General features: G+C 53.8%; 2 protein-coding genes across 2 annotated transcripts; one reads left to right on the top strand and one right to left on the bottom strand.

Moving 5' to 3' along the window:
• Window positions 1–583: 583 nt before the first annotated feature.
• On the top strand, window positions 584–4554 carry MYL2 (myosin light chain 2). Its single transcript, XM_010398327.3, is given in 8 exon segments — window positions 584–635; window positions 638–696; window positions 1581–1670; window positions 2307–2382; window positions 3209–3313; window positions 3981–4056; window positions 4144–4192; window positions 4303–4554. Coding segments are annotated over 8 exon segments (606 nt in total). The 3' UTR covers window positions 4402–4554.
• A 587-nt stretch (window positions 4555–5141) lies between these two features.
• CCDC63 (coiled-coil domain containing 63) lies at window positions 5142–11642 on the bottom strand. The gene is made up of 11 exons (XM_039561330.1): window positions 11607–11642; window positions 11379–11533; window positions 10776–10965; window positions 9550–9669; window positions 8891–9072; window positions 8258–8439; window positions 7370–7578; window positions 6898–7269; window positions 6297–6468; window positions 5326–5646; window positions 5142–5275 (listed from the first exon to the last, which is right to left on the bottom strand). The coding sequence occupies exons 1-11, from the start codon at window positions 11640–11642 to the stop codon at window positions 5142–5144; spliced, it is 2073 nt and encodes a 690-aa protein (XP_039417264.1).
• Window positions 11643–17391: the final 5749 nt, after the last annotated feature.

Below are 17391 nucleotides of genomic sequence, written 5' to 3'. Positions count from 1 at the left end.
GGGAGCTCAGCATCCGCCTCCGGCCTCGCCGCAGCGCTCTGGGATGAGGCTGCAGCGGGATGTTCCCCATTCGGCCACAGGCAGGGTGACCAGGCAGCTGCTCCTGCTCCTGGAGCATCCCAAGGGAGGGGATCGCAGTGCAGGGGGGCTCCTCTGCCTCCAGCAGCCGAGCAGCTCCCGGCTTTGCCGTGCCAGCGCTGCGATGGGGCACCATGGCTCCCAAAGACGCCTGGAAGCACCGAGGAAAAACATCCATGCCCCAAGGTTTGCGGGATTGTAGCGGGGGCGGTCCCCTGGGGCCGACCCCTCCCTGCGTGTCCCAGCGGAGGGGACAAGCCCGGCGCCAGCCCGAGTGACAAAGGCAGGTGGGATTGTTCCCGTGCAGTCCCGGGTCAGCATCCCCAGTGTGGGAGCTGGGGGCCACCCGGCACTTCGTTAACCTTGAAACCCTCCCGGGCTCACATGTCACGTCAGCCGGTGACAACAACAAGCTGCTATTCCAGATTAGAGAGAGAGGGGCAGAGAAAGGCAGAGACAACAGGGTTGGGGGTGGCCAAATTACCCATTACAGCCAAAAGTGGGCATGGGGCTATTTTTAACCCCGAGGGGGGTGTATTTATTGTTCCAGCCGGGGGGAGAGAGGGAGTGCCTCCGGAACACCCCTCACAGCGACATCGGTGGCTGAGCGAAGCCATGGTGAGTACCGAGAGCCCAAAGCTCCAGCAGGAAGAGATAAAATCCATTAGATTTTTCACCACAGTAGCTTGAAGGGGCAGGGAGCGATGGACGCAACAGGGAACTGATGGCCAAGGGTCCTGTCTGCCCTGGAAAGGGAGTGAGCAAACTGGGGAGCATCTGGCTGGATCAGCAGCATCTCACAGGGAACAGAGACAGGTCTCTCATGCTAGCAGAGCTTTCAAATGAGGGCAGATGGTTTTGGGGTCCAAATGCCATTTTTCTCCTTTCCCTTCCTTCATGCAGCGAGAGGAAGGGACATTTTGTCCCCCCAAAATCCTCCTCCTGACAGACCCCCATGAGAGGAAACGGCTGCAGGAGTGGGCACTGGGATGAGGGATGATGGGCAGGGTGGGACAGTGAAGGGTTCTGCAGACCTCTTTAAAATGCACGTTGACCCATTTCTGGTTGTTTCAAGCCTCAGTGCAGGAGGAGGGGGATTTTTAATTAAGCCACATTTTAATATCTGCACAGCAGGGTAAAGAAACACCGACCGACCACAACCCTCATGTGCACCCTCAGCAGTGCTCCCAAAACCAGGGTTCCAGTGGGGAGATATCACCCTGGTGCTGACCCTTTAACCTGCCTGTGGGAGAAGTGATTTCACTCCTCATCTTTCCTTGGACCTATTTGGCTAAATTCACCAGGAGCTGTAATTTAAGCAGGAGTCTTAATGCCCCTCAGTATCCCAGAGCTGCAGGGGGGAACCACCAAGCCCCCAGGAAAGAAAGCCCCAGCCCAGAGTTACCATGAAGGAGTCAAGACTAAGAATAGGGCACTTTCATGCTTTTATTTCACCCCATAAAAAGCCAGTGAGTTAATAGTACATACTTGGACCCCTGCAGGCACCCAAGAAAGCCAAGAAGAGGATTGAAGGTGCTAATTCCAACGTCTTCTCCATGTTCGAGCAGGCCCAGATCCAGGAATTCAAAGAGGTAGGTGGGTTTGGTGGGAAGGACTGAGGGTCCTTGATGCGATGTGACCTTCAGCTCCTTCCTCGGTGCTCTCAAGTGACAGCTGGTTCACACCAGGAGGCAGCATGCCTGGTTTTGGGTCGTTTTATTTTAAAAGTGAAAATAACAATCAGTGACACCGTTAAATCCGGCATCGCCTCCAAGCTTCCGAGGAGCCCGCGTCCCACAGAGGAGCCGGCAGCACCCAGGGGAGCTGGAGCACGTCTCCCAGCTCACTCCCACCTGCCGTGCCAGGAGCTCTTACCCCCTGCACAGCAGGCACGTGGTCCTGTGCAGATTCCAGTTCCAGGGATAACTGGCCCCAGTTGGAGGAGCTGATGGCTCATGCTGGCCTCTCTCCCTGGTCTCATTCCTGGGTGAGAGGGCTTTGGCCAAAGAAAGGCTTTGTACAGCACTGGGGTTTGGGTTGCCATCACCCTGGGGTGCAGGACTGTGTGGGATTAGGGTGGGCAAGGCCCCCAGAGCCCATCCTGGGAGGGCTCAAAATGCCCTTGTCCCACCCAAGCTGAGGGGAGAAGGGGAAAGGCACTAAAGCCTTTGCAAAGGCTGATAATTCTCCCTCTCCCTGTGCTCCCTGCCCTCCTCCTGTGCTTCCAGGCGTTCACCATCATGGATCAGAACCGGGATGGCTTCATCGACAAGGCGGATCTGAGGGACACCTTTGCTGCCCTCGGTGAGCCCAGCTTTAGCAGCCTCCCCTCCCCAACAACTTTGCCAACATTAGACTTGTTAATTGAGAAACAAGGGGGGGCCCCCATTTAACCAACCCCTGTCATTAACTGGATCCAAGAAAAACCTCCTGACACAAACCTGAGCCCATTAGCCTGGGAGATCCCTCATGGGTGACCCAGAGCAGCTCCCACAGCAGCGCTGGTTTATCCCCTTGGTACTGGAGCCAGCTCCTGGATTGCACAGCCAATCAATCCCTGCCTTTTCCGTGCTTAGAAGCACCTGGCTGTGCCCATCCCATGGCATCCCAGGGAGTGTGGGCATTAAGGGGATTTAGGGGATTTGTGGGAGGCTGTGACACTGCGAGCTTGGCTCTGCCATCAGAGGTCAGCATGAATCAGCAACGGGGCCCGGGAGATCCAAGGACAACCCACCCTCAGGAAAAAGGATGTAGGCATTCTGTCCCGTTTGCTTCTGGTGCTGGGGGACAGGGAGAACCCCAGTGCTGGTGATCTTGACCCAAAACACCTTCCAAGGAGGGCTAAAGCAGGCTGATCCATGGGGTGGTGAGGGAGGGATGCAGCACAGCTCAGTCCTTTGCATCCTTCTTTTCTGTGATCCTGGAGCCTGAGAAGCCAGAGCTGGAAATGATTCTCTTACCTCACTCCTGCTACCTCCATTCCTTGTCAGACGTGGCTCCCTAAGGATGTGCCACTTCCCTTCTGTGGGGGAAAAACGCCCAGGGAAGGGTTCTGCGGTGTGTGTTTTTTAGCCCCCAGCACACAGAGCCGGACATGGACCCGTGATTGACCCAAAGCTGCTCTCCCCAGGGCGCCTGAATGTGAAAAACGAGGAGATCGATGAGATGATAAAGGAGGCACCCGGCCCAATCAACTTCACCGTGTTCCTCACCATGTTTGGGGAGAAGCTCAAGGGTGAGAGGGCACCTGGGGAGCTGGGGAGTGGTCAGTGGGGGTCAGTGGCATCCCTGTGCCCCAAAACCCCTGCAATACCAACCATCCCTACGTCCAGAGATCTGGATCTCATCCCATGTCTCCCCAAATTGTTGTGGGGGGGGGGTGATGGTCTCCATGCCTCAGTTTCCCCAGCCATTTATAAACCCCAAAGGGCTGTGCTGCTGCTGTCCCATAGGAAGCAGGGACAGGAGTTCTTGCAGCACCTCTGAGCCTGCTGACACCAGCGGTGCCACCAGTGGCCCCCTGGCTACAGCCAGGCTTTGACCCATCATCCCACCCCGCTGCACCCTGAATCACATACTTAACCCAAGGAATGCAGATCTCCAAGAGGCTGCAGGGCCCCAAGGGCTGTGCCTGGAGCTCTATAAATACGCTCCAAAGATTAGATAAATGCCGGATGCCGGAGTGGTGGCGACACCGCCTGCTCTGTGCTCGCACCATGACCCTACGGCTGCTCCTCTACATGCCACCAACTTCACCCAAGGCTCGAGCTGCAGGGCCAGCATTCCTGCAGGGACCCCACTTTCCAGTCTGCCCCCCATTTTGCCCCCGAGGCTGGGAGAAGCAGGAGGCTGCAGCTGGCTTCCTACTTCATCTCCAACAGCCATGGCTTTGTCACCCACAGGTGCCGACCCGGAGGAGACAATCCTGAACGCATTCAAGGTGTTTGATCCAGAAGGGAAAGGCCTGAAATCTGCCTAGTGAGTTCAGGGATGCCTGGGGCAGGGAGTGAGGGGGGTGTCCCCATAAGGACATCCCCAGCGCTCGCCGCGCTCTCTTGTTTGCAGCATCAAAGAAATGCTGATGACGCAGGGGGAGAGGTTTTCCCAGGAAGAGGTATGAGCTCCTTCCCACTCTCTGCCAGCTTCCCTCCATCCCAACAGCCCCATTGCTCCTCCCAGCACTGGTCACACATGTCACTTTTCACCCTGGCTCTTCCCTGGCAGATCGATCAGATGTTCGCTGCCTTCCCTCCAGACGTGTCTGGCAACCTGGATTACAAGAACCTGGTCCACGTCATTACTCACGGTGAAGAGAAGGACTAGCCCAGGCTCAGGGCTGGGGCTGGCACTGCAAGATCACCTCTCCCTAGGTCACACGGGGGTTCCCTTTCCTCTTCCCCCGGAGAGGCATGTGCCTGGGAATTTGGCACAGGAATGGCATCCACATTAAAGTGCCTTTTGGCAAGAGGAAATCCAGCTGCTGGTGTGAGCAGTGCTTGGGCTTGTGTGGTGTGTCTGTGCCTTGTGGGAGCCCTCGGACCCTTCCAGACCCTCCTGGTCCTGGCATCCCAGACCTACTGCACGTCACCCTCGTGTGTCCTCATGTCCCTCTGCCTCGCTGCCTCCCACTCCCAGCCCCAAACCAGCCTGTTCCACACTGGGCTGTGCCCATCCCACTTGGTCCCACAGCCCAGGGCCAGCACTGAGCTCAGATTTACTTTAGGCAACAGAGAGTTGTCAGCTTCTGCCAGCTTAGCAGGGAACACCCTGTGAGCACCCCCTGCATCCCACCTGCCAGGCCCTGCCCTCAGGCAGGGTGCAGGATTGGGACCGTGGTCCCCACCTCTGGCTGTGGGGAGGGCGTTGGGCTGTGTGACAGGAATGTCACCTTGTGGTAGAGCAGCTGATCCCACCCTGGCTGCAGGTGCTGTCAGCAGTGGGTGAAGCCATGCCAAAATATCACCTGGTGAGGTTCTTAAGCCTGTGGAAGGTGTTGGGCTCCTTCCAGAGAAGGAAGATGGAATGATGTGCAGGACACAGAAGCTCAAGAATGAACTGCTTCTTTAATTTGTCCCTGTTGAGCTCCTGGATGTGAGTCTCCTCCTCCTCTTGCCTGAGCTGGGGGGTTTGGCCAGCTCCTCCTCATGCCTCCGGATGATGAGCTGACGCAGCTGAGCCCGGCCCAGCGGCTCTTCCACTGCTCAAGAGAGTGGCCATCCCATAATACGTGGCTTACAGGACCCATACACCCAGTGGGGCAGGGCAGGCTGGAGGGGATGGACTGGGAAGGACATTTGGCAGCAGGGGTTGGCCAGGCAGCCACGGGGGAATTGCTGCTGCGTGGCCACGGCCCCTCTCCCCCACCTCTCTGCTCACCGATTTTGGGGTCAGTGGTCTCCAGGTCAGGGGGGGGCGGGCACAGCTTGGCCCGGTTCATGACCCAGAGGAGGTCAGAGGCTCTCTGGAGGGGGCTGATGAAGGACTGGGAGCGCTGCTCGCGATCGATGGACGTGTAGCGCAGCAGGGACTCCCTCAGCAGGAACTCCTTGATCTTGTTCTCCACGGGACCTGGGCAGGAAGGAGCAATGTCCCACAGTGTCCCTGCACCAGGACCCTGCCCAAACCCACCCCTGGCTGTTTGCAGAGCAGGGGGTCCACTCACTCCCTAGAGTCAGAGGGCCAAGGCTGGGTCATGGAATCACAGAATCACAGAGCCATTAAGGTTGGAAAAGACTTCCAGAATCACCAAGTCCAACCTCATACTGAACATCCCCTGCCTGTTAAAGCATAGCACCAAGTGCACATCCACTTTATTTTTGGAACACTTCAAGGATGGTGACTCCACCACTTCCCTGGGGAGCCTGTTCCAATACCTGACCACTATTTTCAGTGAAGGAATGTTTCCTAATATCCAACCTGAACCTCCCCTAGTGCAATTCCCCTTGTCCTCTTGCTGGTTGCCTGGGAGAAGACGTTGACCCCCACCTCGCTTCAACACCCAGAGCAAAGATGAGGGTCTGGGGCTCTGCTGGGATGTTTATACATCCAACTTAGCTCCCAAATTCACTGGGAAGTTGGCTTTGAAAATTCACCTTGTGGACAGGCATGGCTGATGGGGCAGGGGAAGACAAAAGCTCAATTAAAACACAGTGCAAGTGGGTGGTGGAGAGACACAGCCCAGAGCATGTGGCACGGGAAGATGGGCAGCCCTGACCTACCAAAAACTGGCACCAAGCTCTCCCCGAGAGGCTTCACTATCTTTGTAGTGTCGCAGTCCATGTCCTTCAAGAGGGTCTCCATGCGGGATTGGATCTGTCCCAGGAGTTTGCTGCTCTCCTTGCATTTGTTTTCGTACTTGTTGGCTTCCTTGGTGGTCTCTGTTATTTTTGCCTATCAGCAAAGGTTTTGCCAGGTGTCACACCAGCCCCTCACTGATCCCACCAGCCCAGAGCTGCCCAGTTTCAGTCTGGAGACAGAATCACAGGATCCCAGGATGGGTCAGGTTGGAAGGGACCACAGTGGGTCATCTGGTCCAACCTCTGCTCAAACAGGGTCATCTCAGAGCACAGGGCACAGGACTGTGTCCAGACTGTTCTTGAATATCCCAAGCTCCCCATACTGGGCCACGGCTGGCAGGAGCCCTGCAGTCACCCTCTCACCATGCTCTGGGAGCTGCCCAAACCTTTGCAGGGCCCTTTTCTGCCCACACCTCTCCAGCCACTGGCCAGAGCAGTGTTTGCAGGACCAGACCCCCTGGGATGAGTGCTGAGACGGACAGGGATATGCTGCTCTTCCAGAGGGAATTCATGGCCACCTTACCTCCAGCTCCTGCAGGACATGAGTCCGGGTCGTCTCTGCTTGTTCCTGCTCCATTGTGATGGCCATCATGTCATCCTGTGGGAACACAAGCACCGATGGAATGCCTATCTGGTGTGCCAGAGGGAGGCTGGGGGCACCCCTGGGAGCAGGGACATCTCCAGGCCAGGAGGGCAGGGGATGGATAACCCCACTTCCCACTCCAGGCAGCCCCACACGGTTCGAGGCTCCTGGCTCTCCGGGACACTGCAGTATTTTTGCTGGGTACACGGTGGCAGCATTGAGACACGTTTGGCTCCGAGAGCACAGCGGAGTTCTAGTTTTGGCTACTCCTTTGCATCCTTCTAATACCACCTTTGTGGCCGGAGTCAGGCTCTGGTGTGGGCAGTGATGCCAGACCCTCGGGAGAGGAAAAACCCACCCCAACCCAAAAGCACTACCTGGAAAGGGGAGACGTGAAAAGCCTGGAACAGACCTGGATCTCCTGGATCCTCTGCTTGAGACCCTCATTCCTGACGTTCAGCCTAATGGCATAGCCAAAGAGGATGAAAAATTTCCTGTCCTTTTCAAGGAAGTCCTCCAAGAAATCGTCGATGTCTCCGTCCGACAGCTCCAGCAGACGATTGTAGGCCACCTCATAGCTCTCCATTTGGCTCCGCTTGGCCCTCTCAGCTGCCTCAAGGGCTGAGAAAGAGACAGAGAGCCATGGTTGCCCTTTGCAGAGCCTTCCCTGCAGTGCTGTGGGGTTCGGTGCAGTGCTGGGGCAGGAGGGAGCAGGGCTGGAGGGGCTGAGGGTGCCTCTTTCACCAGGAAACAGGCATGTCGTGGGAATGGAGCTAACACCAAGGGATCCCCTACCAGGAGGATGGAATGATTAGATTAGGTTAGATTAGATGTTAGGAAGAAATTTGTTCTCTGTGAGGGTGGGGAGGCCCTGGCACAGGTTGCCCAGAGAAGCTGTGGCTGCCCCATCCCTGGAAGTGTCCCAGGCCAGGCTGGATGGGGCTTGAAGCAACCTGGAATAGTGGAAGGTGTCCCTGCCCATGGCAGGGGTGGGACTGGATGAGCTTTAAGGTCCTTTGCAACCCAAACCATTCTGTGGTTCTATGATTAAAGGAGCCGTGGCTGCACACAGGAGCAGCTCCCTGTCCCAAGGGCACCCCAGGACACTCAGTCTCACTCGGTTATCACTGTCCAGCCTTTTGGCTTGTAGGGTGAAGCTTGGGTGGGGGAGGCTGTGGGTAGGGCAGGGGTCCTGCACTGGGTTTGGGATGCAGTGCTGTAAACCACCACAAGCAGCCCCTCCATCAACTCTGTGGACTTTGGGCTTGTGGTCCCAGCCACACACATTCTCCTCTGATACCTTCCCTCTGTTTGGCCTGCTCCTTCAAGTTCGAGAGATCTGTACATTTGGCGAGGAAGAAGTTCTTCAGTCTGGTCTCCTGCTGAAGGGCACACTTCCTCTCCAGCAACTTGATGTTGTACTGGATAGTTTCTCTGCAGCGTATATCCCGAATGTCCGAGATCCGCCCCAGATCCTCCATCCTGCAAGCGGAGAGCAGCACTCACTCGGTGTGTATGTAGAAGGCTCTGTGTTCCTGGCCACTCCCGTGACCTGGCAAAGCCCCTGTGGTGCTGTGCCTGTTTCCAGCTCTCATCTGGATGAAGTGGAGTTAGTCCAAGGCCAGCAGCAAACCAGCACAGATTTTAGCGGGGTTTTGTACTCAGGCATAGTACCCAGCTCGGGTGGGACTCAGAGGAAAGAGACTCTTCCACAGGGCAATTCACCCCATCCAAAGAAACACCTGGGATAGGTGGAATAAAACACCCTGGAGGTACCAGTCTCCCCACACTGACCAGACACCCAATTTGGCACCCAGATCCAGATGAGAGCAGTGAATCCTGTCTCTGAAGAGAAGTGTCTCTATGCCAATACTCATCGCTGGCATCACCCATCAGCCCCAAGTTTCACTCAGAGGGTGACAAGGCCACCTACCACTGCTCATAGTCTTCCGTGGCTTGCTCGATAGCAGCGTTCAACAATTTATTCTGCTTAACCAGCCTTTTTTCCAGCTTCAAGTAGCAGTTGTCATAAATGGCTTTCTGGATTTGCAGGCTTACAGTCTCTTCTCGGAGCCTGTTGTTTCGGGTCATGATGGTGTTGTACCGGACAGTGATCTGGGAGAGCAAAGCAAAAAGTTGGGAACTGCTGGGGGACTGGGGGGTTCAGGTTGCTGCTTAAAGACCTTGACCAGGGCAGGGTCAAACACAGCCCAAGAGATTTGAAGCTGGCCCTGCACTATCCTCCTCCCCAAGAGAGGAAAGGCAGCAGAAGACCAGGTCAATCACAACAGGGACATGGAGCTGGCTTTGTCCAAGGCAAGGTGGCTCCAGGCAGCCCAGTTTGATCACAAAACAGGTGCAGACCTTCAGGCCTCTTGGCACAGCACAAGTGCTGCATTTGGGTCACCAAGCCTGAAGGAGCCTTTGAGATATTCTGGGAATGATCAGGCCAGGGGAACAAGCCAGGTGCTTTATGCAGCTTGTGTCAACCAAATACATTTGCACCACTGTGCTTTGTCCTGACCGAAAAGGTCTCAGGCTCCTGTGTGACCCCACACATGTTCTCCAAAAGTCTCCAAAATGTTTCCTTACTTGACTTAGATGCATCTCCAGTAACTCGATCTTCTTCTGCAGGTGTTTGTGACTCTTTGCTTCCAACACCCTCCAGGTTGTGTCTCTTTGCTTCACAATCTTTTTTTCCAGCTCTAGAACCTGCACACACACAGGGAAAAAGCCCAGGAAGTATAACCTCCGCCCCTACATTCTGGCCTCTTGTCAGGACACGGAGCCAAAGAAAATCCCCTCTGTTGACCTGCACTACAGCAACCATGCCATTAATGAGCTCGCAGTTCGAGGAGCAGCTTATATCCCAAAGGATCACATCCTGCACATGCAGAAACATGAACTGTAACTGGGAATGGGTTTGTTTTTGTGTCATGAAGAAGTGCAGCTGCTTTTGGAGGGAACTCCAGCAGGTGTTGAACACGGCACAGCAGCACTCTGTGGAGTGGAAGAGGCAGTGAGGATGGGGCTTTGGTAGGGGTATTGGGCTGGCCAGGCAGGGATCTGTGCAGTCCTTCCTCGGAATGAGTGGAGGAAAACTTCTGCCAGAAGTGGGGAGTTGCCAGAGGAAATAAATCCATGGAAGAATGAAGCAGTTGGAGAACAGTAAAGCGGGGGGCAGGTGGGGGAGGGATGACTCAGGCAAGCCAGAGTTATCATCCCTGACGGGAAGCTAACCCTGTTGGGAAAGCTCTGCAGCACCTCCGGCAACAGCAAACTATCCAAGCATGTTCCCTGGCTTCCAGCATGGGCAGCTGGCTCTGAGAACAAGGCTGAAAGGACCTGTCACTTCCATAGCCCCACATTTCCCTTGGCCTCCCACCCCACTGCTGCCCAAATCCAATCAGGATGTCCTCAGGAGAAGGGATGGGACATCCCTCAGACGCTGCTGCTCCTCCTCTATTTGCCACATCTCAGGCAGCACTGTTCCAGCTTTACCTCTTTTTCAAAAGAATAAAAAAAGTGAAGGGAGAAGGAGAGGGATGTTTGTGGCCCCGTGCTGCTGTGTGCCATCCCACAGGGGTGCAGGGACCAGTGGGACAAGGTTGAGAGTCCAATCTCATTTTTCCAGTCAGTGCTGCTGACTGAATGGGAGCCTGGTTCTACCCATTTGTCATGGTCATGTGTCACTTGCCAGGAGGAATATTCCAAGGCCTGAACTAAATGCGTTTTACATTGAGGGGTTTCAGCCACAGGTCTCACTCTGTGAGTCTGCCCTGCTGTGCTCAGGCAGGGAACAATCCAGATGCTCTCACCTGCTTGACCAGGTCAACTAACAGGGCTTTTCTTTCTTTGATCAAGGCATCATTCTGCATTCTGGTCTGCAAAAGGCTTTGGACCTTCATACGGTTTCTGTTTTGCAGTATCACATTACTCGGGGAATAGATCTGGCTCAGCATTACTGTCACATGTCTGTGCTCTTGCTGCAGATTTTCTATTGCTTCTCTGTAAAAATGGAACAACAAATGACATTTAGCACATCCCATCTGCCAGGGCAGGTCCTTGCCCCTCCCCATCTCTGCACTGTGGTCCCCAGAACTCTTTATAAAAAAGAGGGAGCAACTTTTTACATGGGCAGATGATGATAGAACAAGAGGGAATGGTTTTAAACTAAAAGAGGAGAGATTTAGACCAGATGTTAAGAAATTCTTTCCTCGGAGAGTGGTGAGGCCCTGGCACATGGTGCCCAGAGAAGCCGTGGCTGCCCCACCCCTGGAAGTGTCCAGGACCAGGCTGGACAGGGCTTGGAGCAACCTGGGATAGTGGAAGGTGTCCCTGCCTGTGGGATTCTACAGGTCTGTGATCTCGGCATGGAGGAACTTCCCAAGCTCCAGGCGGCCAAGCAGAGCTGTACTCACTCCTGAGCCTGCATCTGCCGCCAGATATCGGCATCGTAGAACTTCCTCTTGTACGCCACATGATGAAAATGGGTCTGCAGCTGCCTGATCTCCACTTTAGCCCTTTTATCCTTCTCTTTAGCAGGGAGCTCCGAAACCTCCGCCGAGGCTTCTCTCTGCCACAGACAAGGGAGGGTTTGGTCACTTGAGCAAACGCAGCTGGCAGTGGCAGCGGGTGAGCGGCATCACTAGCTCCAGCTCTTCTTTGGCACCTGAGATATCCATCACCACGCCAAACACGCAGTGCTGGCTGAGCTGGAGCCAGCACCTAAATTCCAGGACAGGGAGAGACCTCCACCAGTGAGGAGGGCAGGTGATGGCAGGTGGTCACCTCTTTTACCACCCAGCACAACAGCGAGGACCATGTGAGTCAGAACCAGAGCCGCTTGTGCTGGGGACATGGATGAACCCAACGGGCTGCCCAGGATTGGAGCAGGAGTGCTCCTGTCCCTGACCATCAGAAGGTGACTTCTAGCTGACAAACTGCCCAGCAGGTAAGCACTGAAGGCACTTAGACGCACCACTACCCGTGTCCTCAGATGATTCAAATTCCCCAATTCTGCCTCTCCCAACACCCAAATCTCAGTCCAGGGCCTCATTCCTGGCACAGGAGGGCTGCAGAAGCAGTCCCACTGCTACCCAGCACCTTGCTGGCAGAAGCAAGTCTGGCTCCCACTGCTGGAAGTGTATTTCCATGGGTAAGATCCCCACAGTAGATCCTCCACAGTCCCTGTGAAGTTCAGCTTCAGTTTGTCCTTCTTTTTTACCTTCATTTTTCCTGTCTAACTCTGACGGTTGCTCTGCAGACACCTCGGGAAGGGAACAAGTGAAACTCTGCAGGTACAGGGTCGCTTTCCAAGGGAAGAAATGAAACAGGAGTAATGGGGCGGTTGTGTCCTCCTGCCCATCCCTCAGCACCCGCTAGCGTGTTTGGCACATGAGGAAACCATCACAGATGGCTGCAAGAGGAATAAAAGGAGAGCATTTCTGGTGATGTCATCGTGAAATTGTCGAGTTTTATAAGTAGGGGAAGAACAGATGGTTTGAGCTATTCCATCCCCGTTCAGTACCTGGGTTTCCATAGAAATTCCAGCAAGGCCAGTCCCCCCCACCCTGTGCCAGTGGGCAGAATCCCTGCAGAACACCTGGATTCAGCCCCCCTGTCCCACTGATGCCAGGCGGGCACTAGAGTGGACCCTGCATCCCTTACCCCCAGAACTGGTCCCCAGCAGCCACACTGCAGCCCCTTGGGTCTGCCTGTGTCCCCTGACACTGCTCGGCCCCACACAGGGCACTGCAGTTCCTCTCCAGCCAGGAGACAGAACCACGGTGGCAGTCGGGTATTCCCAAACATCCGCCTCTATTTCCAGCAGGAAGCTCAGGAGAGGGGAGAACCTAGAAGGGAACTGGGCCCAGTCCCACCCTGCCCTGCCCCACCCCAGGTTCTGTGGAGCAATCGCGGGTCTGGTTGCCATGGCAGCGTCACTGCAATGGAGTGTGGATGGTGCTCCATGGATCACCAAGATGGATCAAGCAAGGAGTTGCTGGGACCCCACACTACATGGACCAAAGGGGTTTTCATGCCCCCAAACCAGCCCTGAAGCACATGCTCCAACACCTCCCTGGCTGCGTGTCCCCAGCAAAGAGAAACCCTCATTTGGAATTGACCCATAACCTGGCATTCGAAGCCTTTTGCTCCAACAGGAGCAGCCAGGGGTTCACCATCCCCAGCAGTGCTTCTGGATCACGGCTGCTGCTCCCTCCCCATCTTTTTCCCAGCTCCACATCCAGCTTTTCGGGCTTCCAACCTGGTTTTTATCTGTTTTACTCATGAAGAGACCATCACCACATCACTGCCACCGCTGTTGGCATCCAGAGCAGCAACAACTGGTGTGCCAAACTGGGGAAGGACGCTGGGGACAGGGACCGGCTAGGTGGCTGATTAGGGGACAGATTGAGGCTTCTTGCCCGCTTCTCTCCTTTCCATGCAGGGAAGCACATGGGAGCTGTGGACTGAGTCATAAGAGCCATGATAATCCTTTCCCTGTAAGCCGGAGCGCGTGGCCAGCTCCCTCCTGGGGACTCTGAACGCTGAGATCCCTGGAGGGCAGGAGCACGGGGGCTGTGTTTTGTAGCCCTGGAGTTGCTTACTCAGCTGTGGGATGAAGGGGAACAGAGCAGTGCTGAAGGTGAGCAAAGGGCAGCCTGTCCCAGTTTGCAGGGCTGCGGCGAGTTCAAAGCCACGAGCAAAATCCCTGACCAGAGCATCAGCACCTCCCCCTTATCCCAGAGACTTTGATGAGCTAACAGCCCAGCCACCAAGTTCCAGGCTAATTCCCAGCCAGACAGGCTCTGAGGAGGCATTTAATTGGAAATAATATTCATGGCAGAAAGCAGAATGTGGTGTTTGATAAGAAAAATCACAGCCGAGGGCAGAGCCACACTGGGAAGGCACCGGAGCCTGAGGATCCCACCAGGGCTGGGGGAAGCTCCCAGAGCTTTTCATGCTGTTCCTGCATGATCAACAGTTCTGTGGGATAATAACAACAACCTCTCCAAGGGTGAGGTTGTCACTCAGCCCTGGGGGCCCTGGCTGTGTTATAGTACACATCCATGCTCCTCACCCTCAGCAGAAACAGGGCCAAACCTCCAGTTCCCAAAAAAGGTAGAGGTGTAGGGATAAGCATTATTTTTACAGAAACAACGCCACTCAAAATCTTGTTTTCCCTTGGCTTGGACTAGTCCAGCCTCAAAATACAGCCCATGCTGTCTGTCCTTTTTGGGCTCTTCTCCATGGACCAATTCTCAATTGTTTAGCAATGAACAAGTCAGTAAATTAAACTATTCAGGAGGGCACTGATTTGGTAGAGTCTGTGTCTGTCTCCCTCATTGCAGAAGCACTGATTTGACTAAAGAGGATTCTTTTCACCCAAACAATGCCTGACTGTCACACTTGCTCTCAGGGAGGGTGACTTCATTGTCTGGATGGACTTTTGAGCAGAGCAGTATTGGGAGCAGGAGGAGATTGTTCATAACATCTGAATCCAAAAAGTCTCCAGCCTCTGGGAGAAACAGAAGAAAAGTGACTTTCTGTGCAATTTTCAACTTAACCCATCTTCCCTGATTTAACAAGTACATTCAGCACTGATTGACATGGAGAAATTATTCCTTCAGCAGCAGATCTGGGGGCTAATTAAAACTCATTGTACTATTTTAAGGGATGAATTCTGATCTGTGCAAGCCGTGTAAACTTTTCCTGATTCCAGCAATGATTTTCCTGTTTCACCAGGTCCAGTTCATGGGGACTGCAGGGGATGGTCAGAGCTGGGCTGGCTCTGAGCTGAGCTCCCACCTGGGAGCGTCCCATCGACGTCAAACAAAATCTCTGGGGTAAACTGGAGAATTGGGCCCATATTTTCATGCAAATGTAATACATTCATGTTACTTAATGCCTATTTATAATAAATCCAGAACTTAATTCTACTTAACCCGTCTTTAGTGTTTGACACATGAAATCGGTGAGTCAGAGGGCTATATATGGAACTGTCAAAACTTTCTTTTTTCCCTCCTCTAAAAGCCTGGATTAAATCATAATCAAATTCCCGGCAGCTCCAGCAGCAGTGCTGGGACGAGCAGGAAGATGCTGACAACTGCTAAGGCAGCTGGTGGTGGGGAAAGATCTTCTCAGGCAACAAATTGATGGCTAAAACCTCACAGAAAAGGTTCTGAATTCAGACACACGCTATGTCCATTTGCTGAAATCATAGAACCAGAATGGCTTTGCTGGAAAGGAATCTTAAAGCTCATTGAGTCCCACCTCCTGCCATGGGCAGGGACACCTTCCACTATTCCAGGTTGCTCCAAGCCCCATCCAACCTGGCCTTGGACACTTCCAGTGATGAGGCAGCCTTCAGGCTTCTCCGGGCAACCTGTGCCAGTGCTTCAAAACCCTCTGAGTAAAGAATTTCTTCTTAATATCCAATCTAATCTCTCTTTTAGTTTAATACCATTCCCCCTCGTCCTATCACCATCTGCCTGCGTAAATGTTGTCCTGTGGACCTGCAGGGATCCCTTGGCCTCATGGTGTCACCTTACCAAGACCTGGCTTGTGAACGGTGTCCCATGAGCACATTTTCTAGCCAGGCTTTTATTTCTTTCCTCTGATGAATGCTATCTTCACATGTGCATGAATCAGCCTTCAACAGGCAAGACCAGTTTTGGCCCAAAACCGTCATGAACACATTGAGAGTTGGAGAGCTGCAGCTTTTTGCAACTGGCCTGAGTTTTGCTCTGTGTTTCTTACAGAAAATGTTTCATTTCTAATACACACCGTCTACTCCTCAAATGCTGAGCTGTTCTTTCCCTGCACGATGTCACTTCTTCCAGCCTGTCCCTCCTGGATGGGGTAGAGACATCTCTGTACAGGCAAATGACTTAAAAGTTTTAAGGCTAATTGGGAGAGGTAAGGGGAGAGGAGGGTGTTGGCTGCCTCCTCGATTACAGCTGTAATTTCTCCACACTCCAAGAGGAAATTGTCATCGTAATTTCCTGCAGATGGTTTTCTTCTGAATTGCTGACACCAAGTGAAATGTGATTTCCAGCAGTGCACTGTCTCCTCCGTGGCTTTACTGGGTATTATTTCAAGCGTCGCAATAGGAGCAAGCTCCCCAAGCTTTGACTGACTTTAGGAAAGTAAAACTCGCCCACAGCAGGCTCTGCCGCTCCAGCAGAGCCAAATAACATGGATTTCACCCATCTGTGCTAACTCCCAGCCACCTTTGGCTGCAGGAGGTACACTGTGCTGAATTACTGCTCAAAGGCTGCTGCCACAGGGGGTGAATGCAGGAGGAAAATAGTCGAGGATGTGCTGAAAGCACAGAAAGAAGAGACCTCCAAAAATTTCACTGGCCTGAGGTCAAACCTGGCACGTAACAAGCACACAGACACTGCAGGATGATTTTAGCTAAAGCACAAGAACAGGGGACTGAAGGACAGAGCCATTGCAGAAGCTGCTGTCACACGAGGCCGTGTCTGACCTGGAACAGGGTTCTCTGTGCCAGCATGGGGTGGTGAGAGCCTGGCACAGGTTGCCCAGAAAAGCTGTGGATGCCCCATCCTTGGAAGTGTCCCAGGTTGGACAGGGCTTGGAGCAACCTGGGATAGTGGAAGGTGTCCCTGCCCATGGCAGGGAGTGGAATGGGATGAGCTTTAAGTTCCCTTCCAACCCCAATCATTGTGGGATTCTATGACTTTATTTTTTGTTGTGGTTTATGCAAAAGTGCACAAAGTTACTCTCAGTGGTTCTGCTGATCCCTCAGCAGTTTTGGAAGCATCAAACCCAAGCAGGAGGCAGGGTTTTGCTCCAGGCTGGGATATGCAGTGCACCAGCTCTCAAAGTCTGGCAGAGCACTTGGCTATGGCTGAGCCAAGCTAATAAACTCCCACCGTGACCTCCCACATCCCATTCCTCCCCAGGGAAGTCTGCTGGCAAATCCAGACACTGTGCTGGAAACCCTCCATGCCAGATTGAGCTGGGGAGCACTGGGAGGGGGGCTGGGAGGGTGGTTTGTGGCTGAGGAAGCAGCACATCACAGGGAGAGTTGGGAAGGAAATTCCCTTCTCCACAGACTCCAGCGGCTCCGTGTCAACTCTGGGCAGAGCTGGGCAGCACAGGAGAGCACAGCAGGTACAGCCTGGTTTAGAAGAGCTATTTCCAATTAATCGTTCCTGATTACCGTCCCGTGCAAGGCTCCTGGTCAGGACTAAGGATACCTTATTAGTTGAACACACTCCGCATGTGGCTTAAGGCAACTGAGGATTTGCCTATATAAGATCACTCAGGGAAACTGTTCTGAATTATCATTTAAAGGCAATTAATTAAACTGCTGCATGAGTGTTCTGCACCATCTGCATCCCATTCTTTTCTTTTCCAAATCAAATGAAGGCCACTTGATCTCTGGGTTAAGCACAGGAG

Source organism: Corvus cornix, chromosome 15, assembly GCF_000738735.6.
Source record: "Corvus cornix cornix isolate S_Up_H32 chromosome 15, ASM73873v5, whole genome shotgun sequence".
Taxonomy (NCBI): Eukaryota; Metazoa; Chordata; class Aves; order Passeriformes; family Corvidae; genus Corvus; species Corvus cornix.
This window is presented reverse-complemented; position numbering and strand designations above follow the sequence as displayed.

What these genes read in the sequence shown, in the direction of transcription:
- CCDC63 (XM_039561330.1), bottom strand. Translation starts at nt 11,642, where the DNA reads ATGGATATCTCAGGTGCCAAAGAAGAGCTGGAGCTA. An exon ending in TAGTTGACCTGGTCAAGCAG is followed by an intron (nt 9,670 to 10,775) that starts GTGAGAGCATCT and finishes GTGTGTGTGCAG; the next exon opens with GTTCTAGAGCTGGAAAAAAA. An exon ending in GAGCTTGGTGCCAGTTTTTG is followed by an intron (nt 5,647 to 6,296) that starts GTAGGTCAGGGC and finishes CTTCCTGCCCAG; the next exon opens with GTCCCGTGGAGAACAAGATC.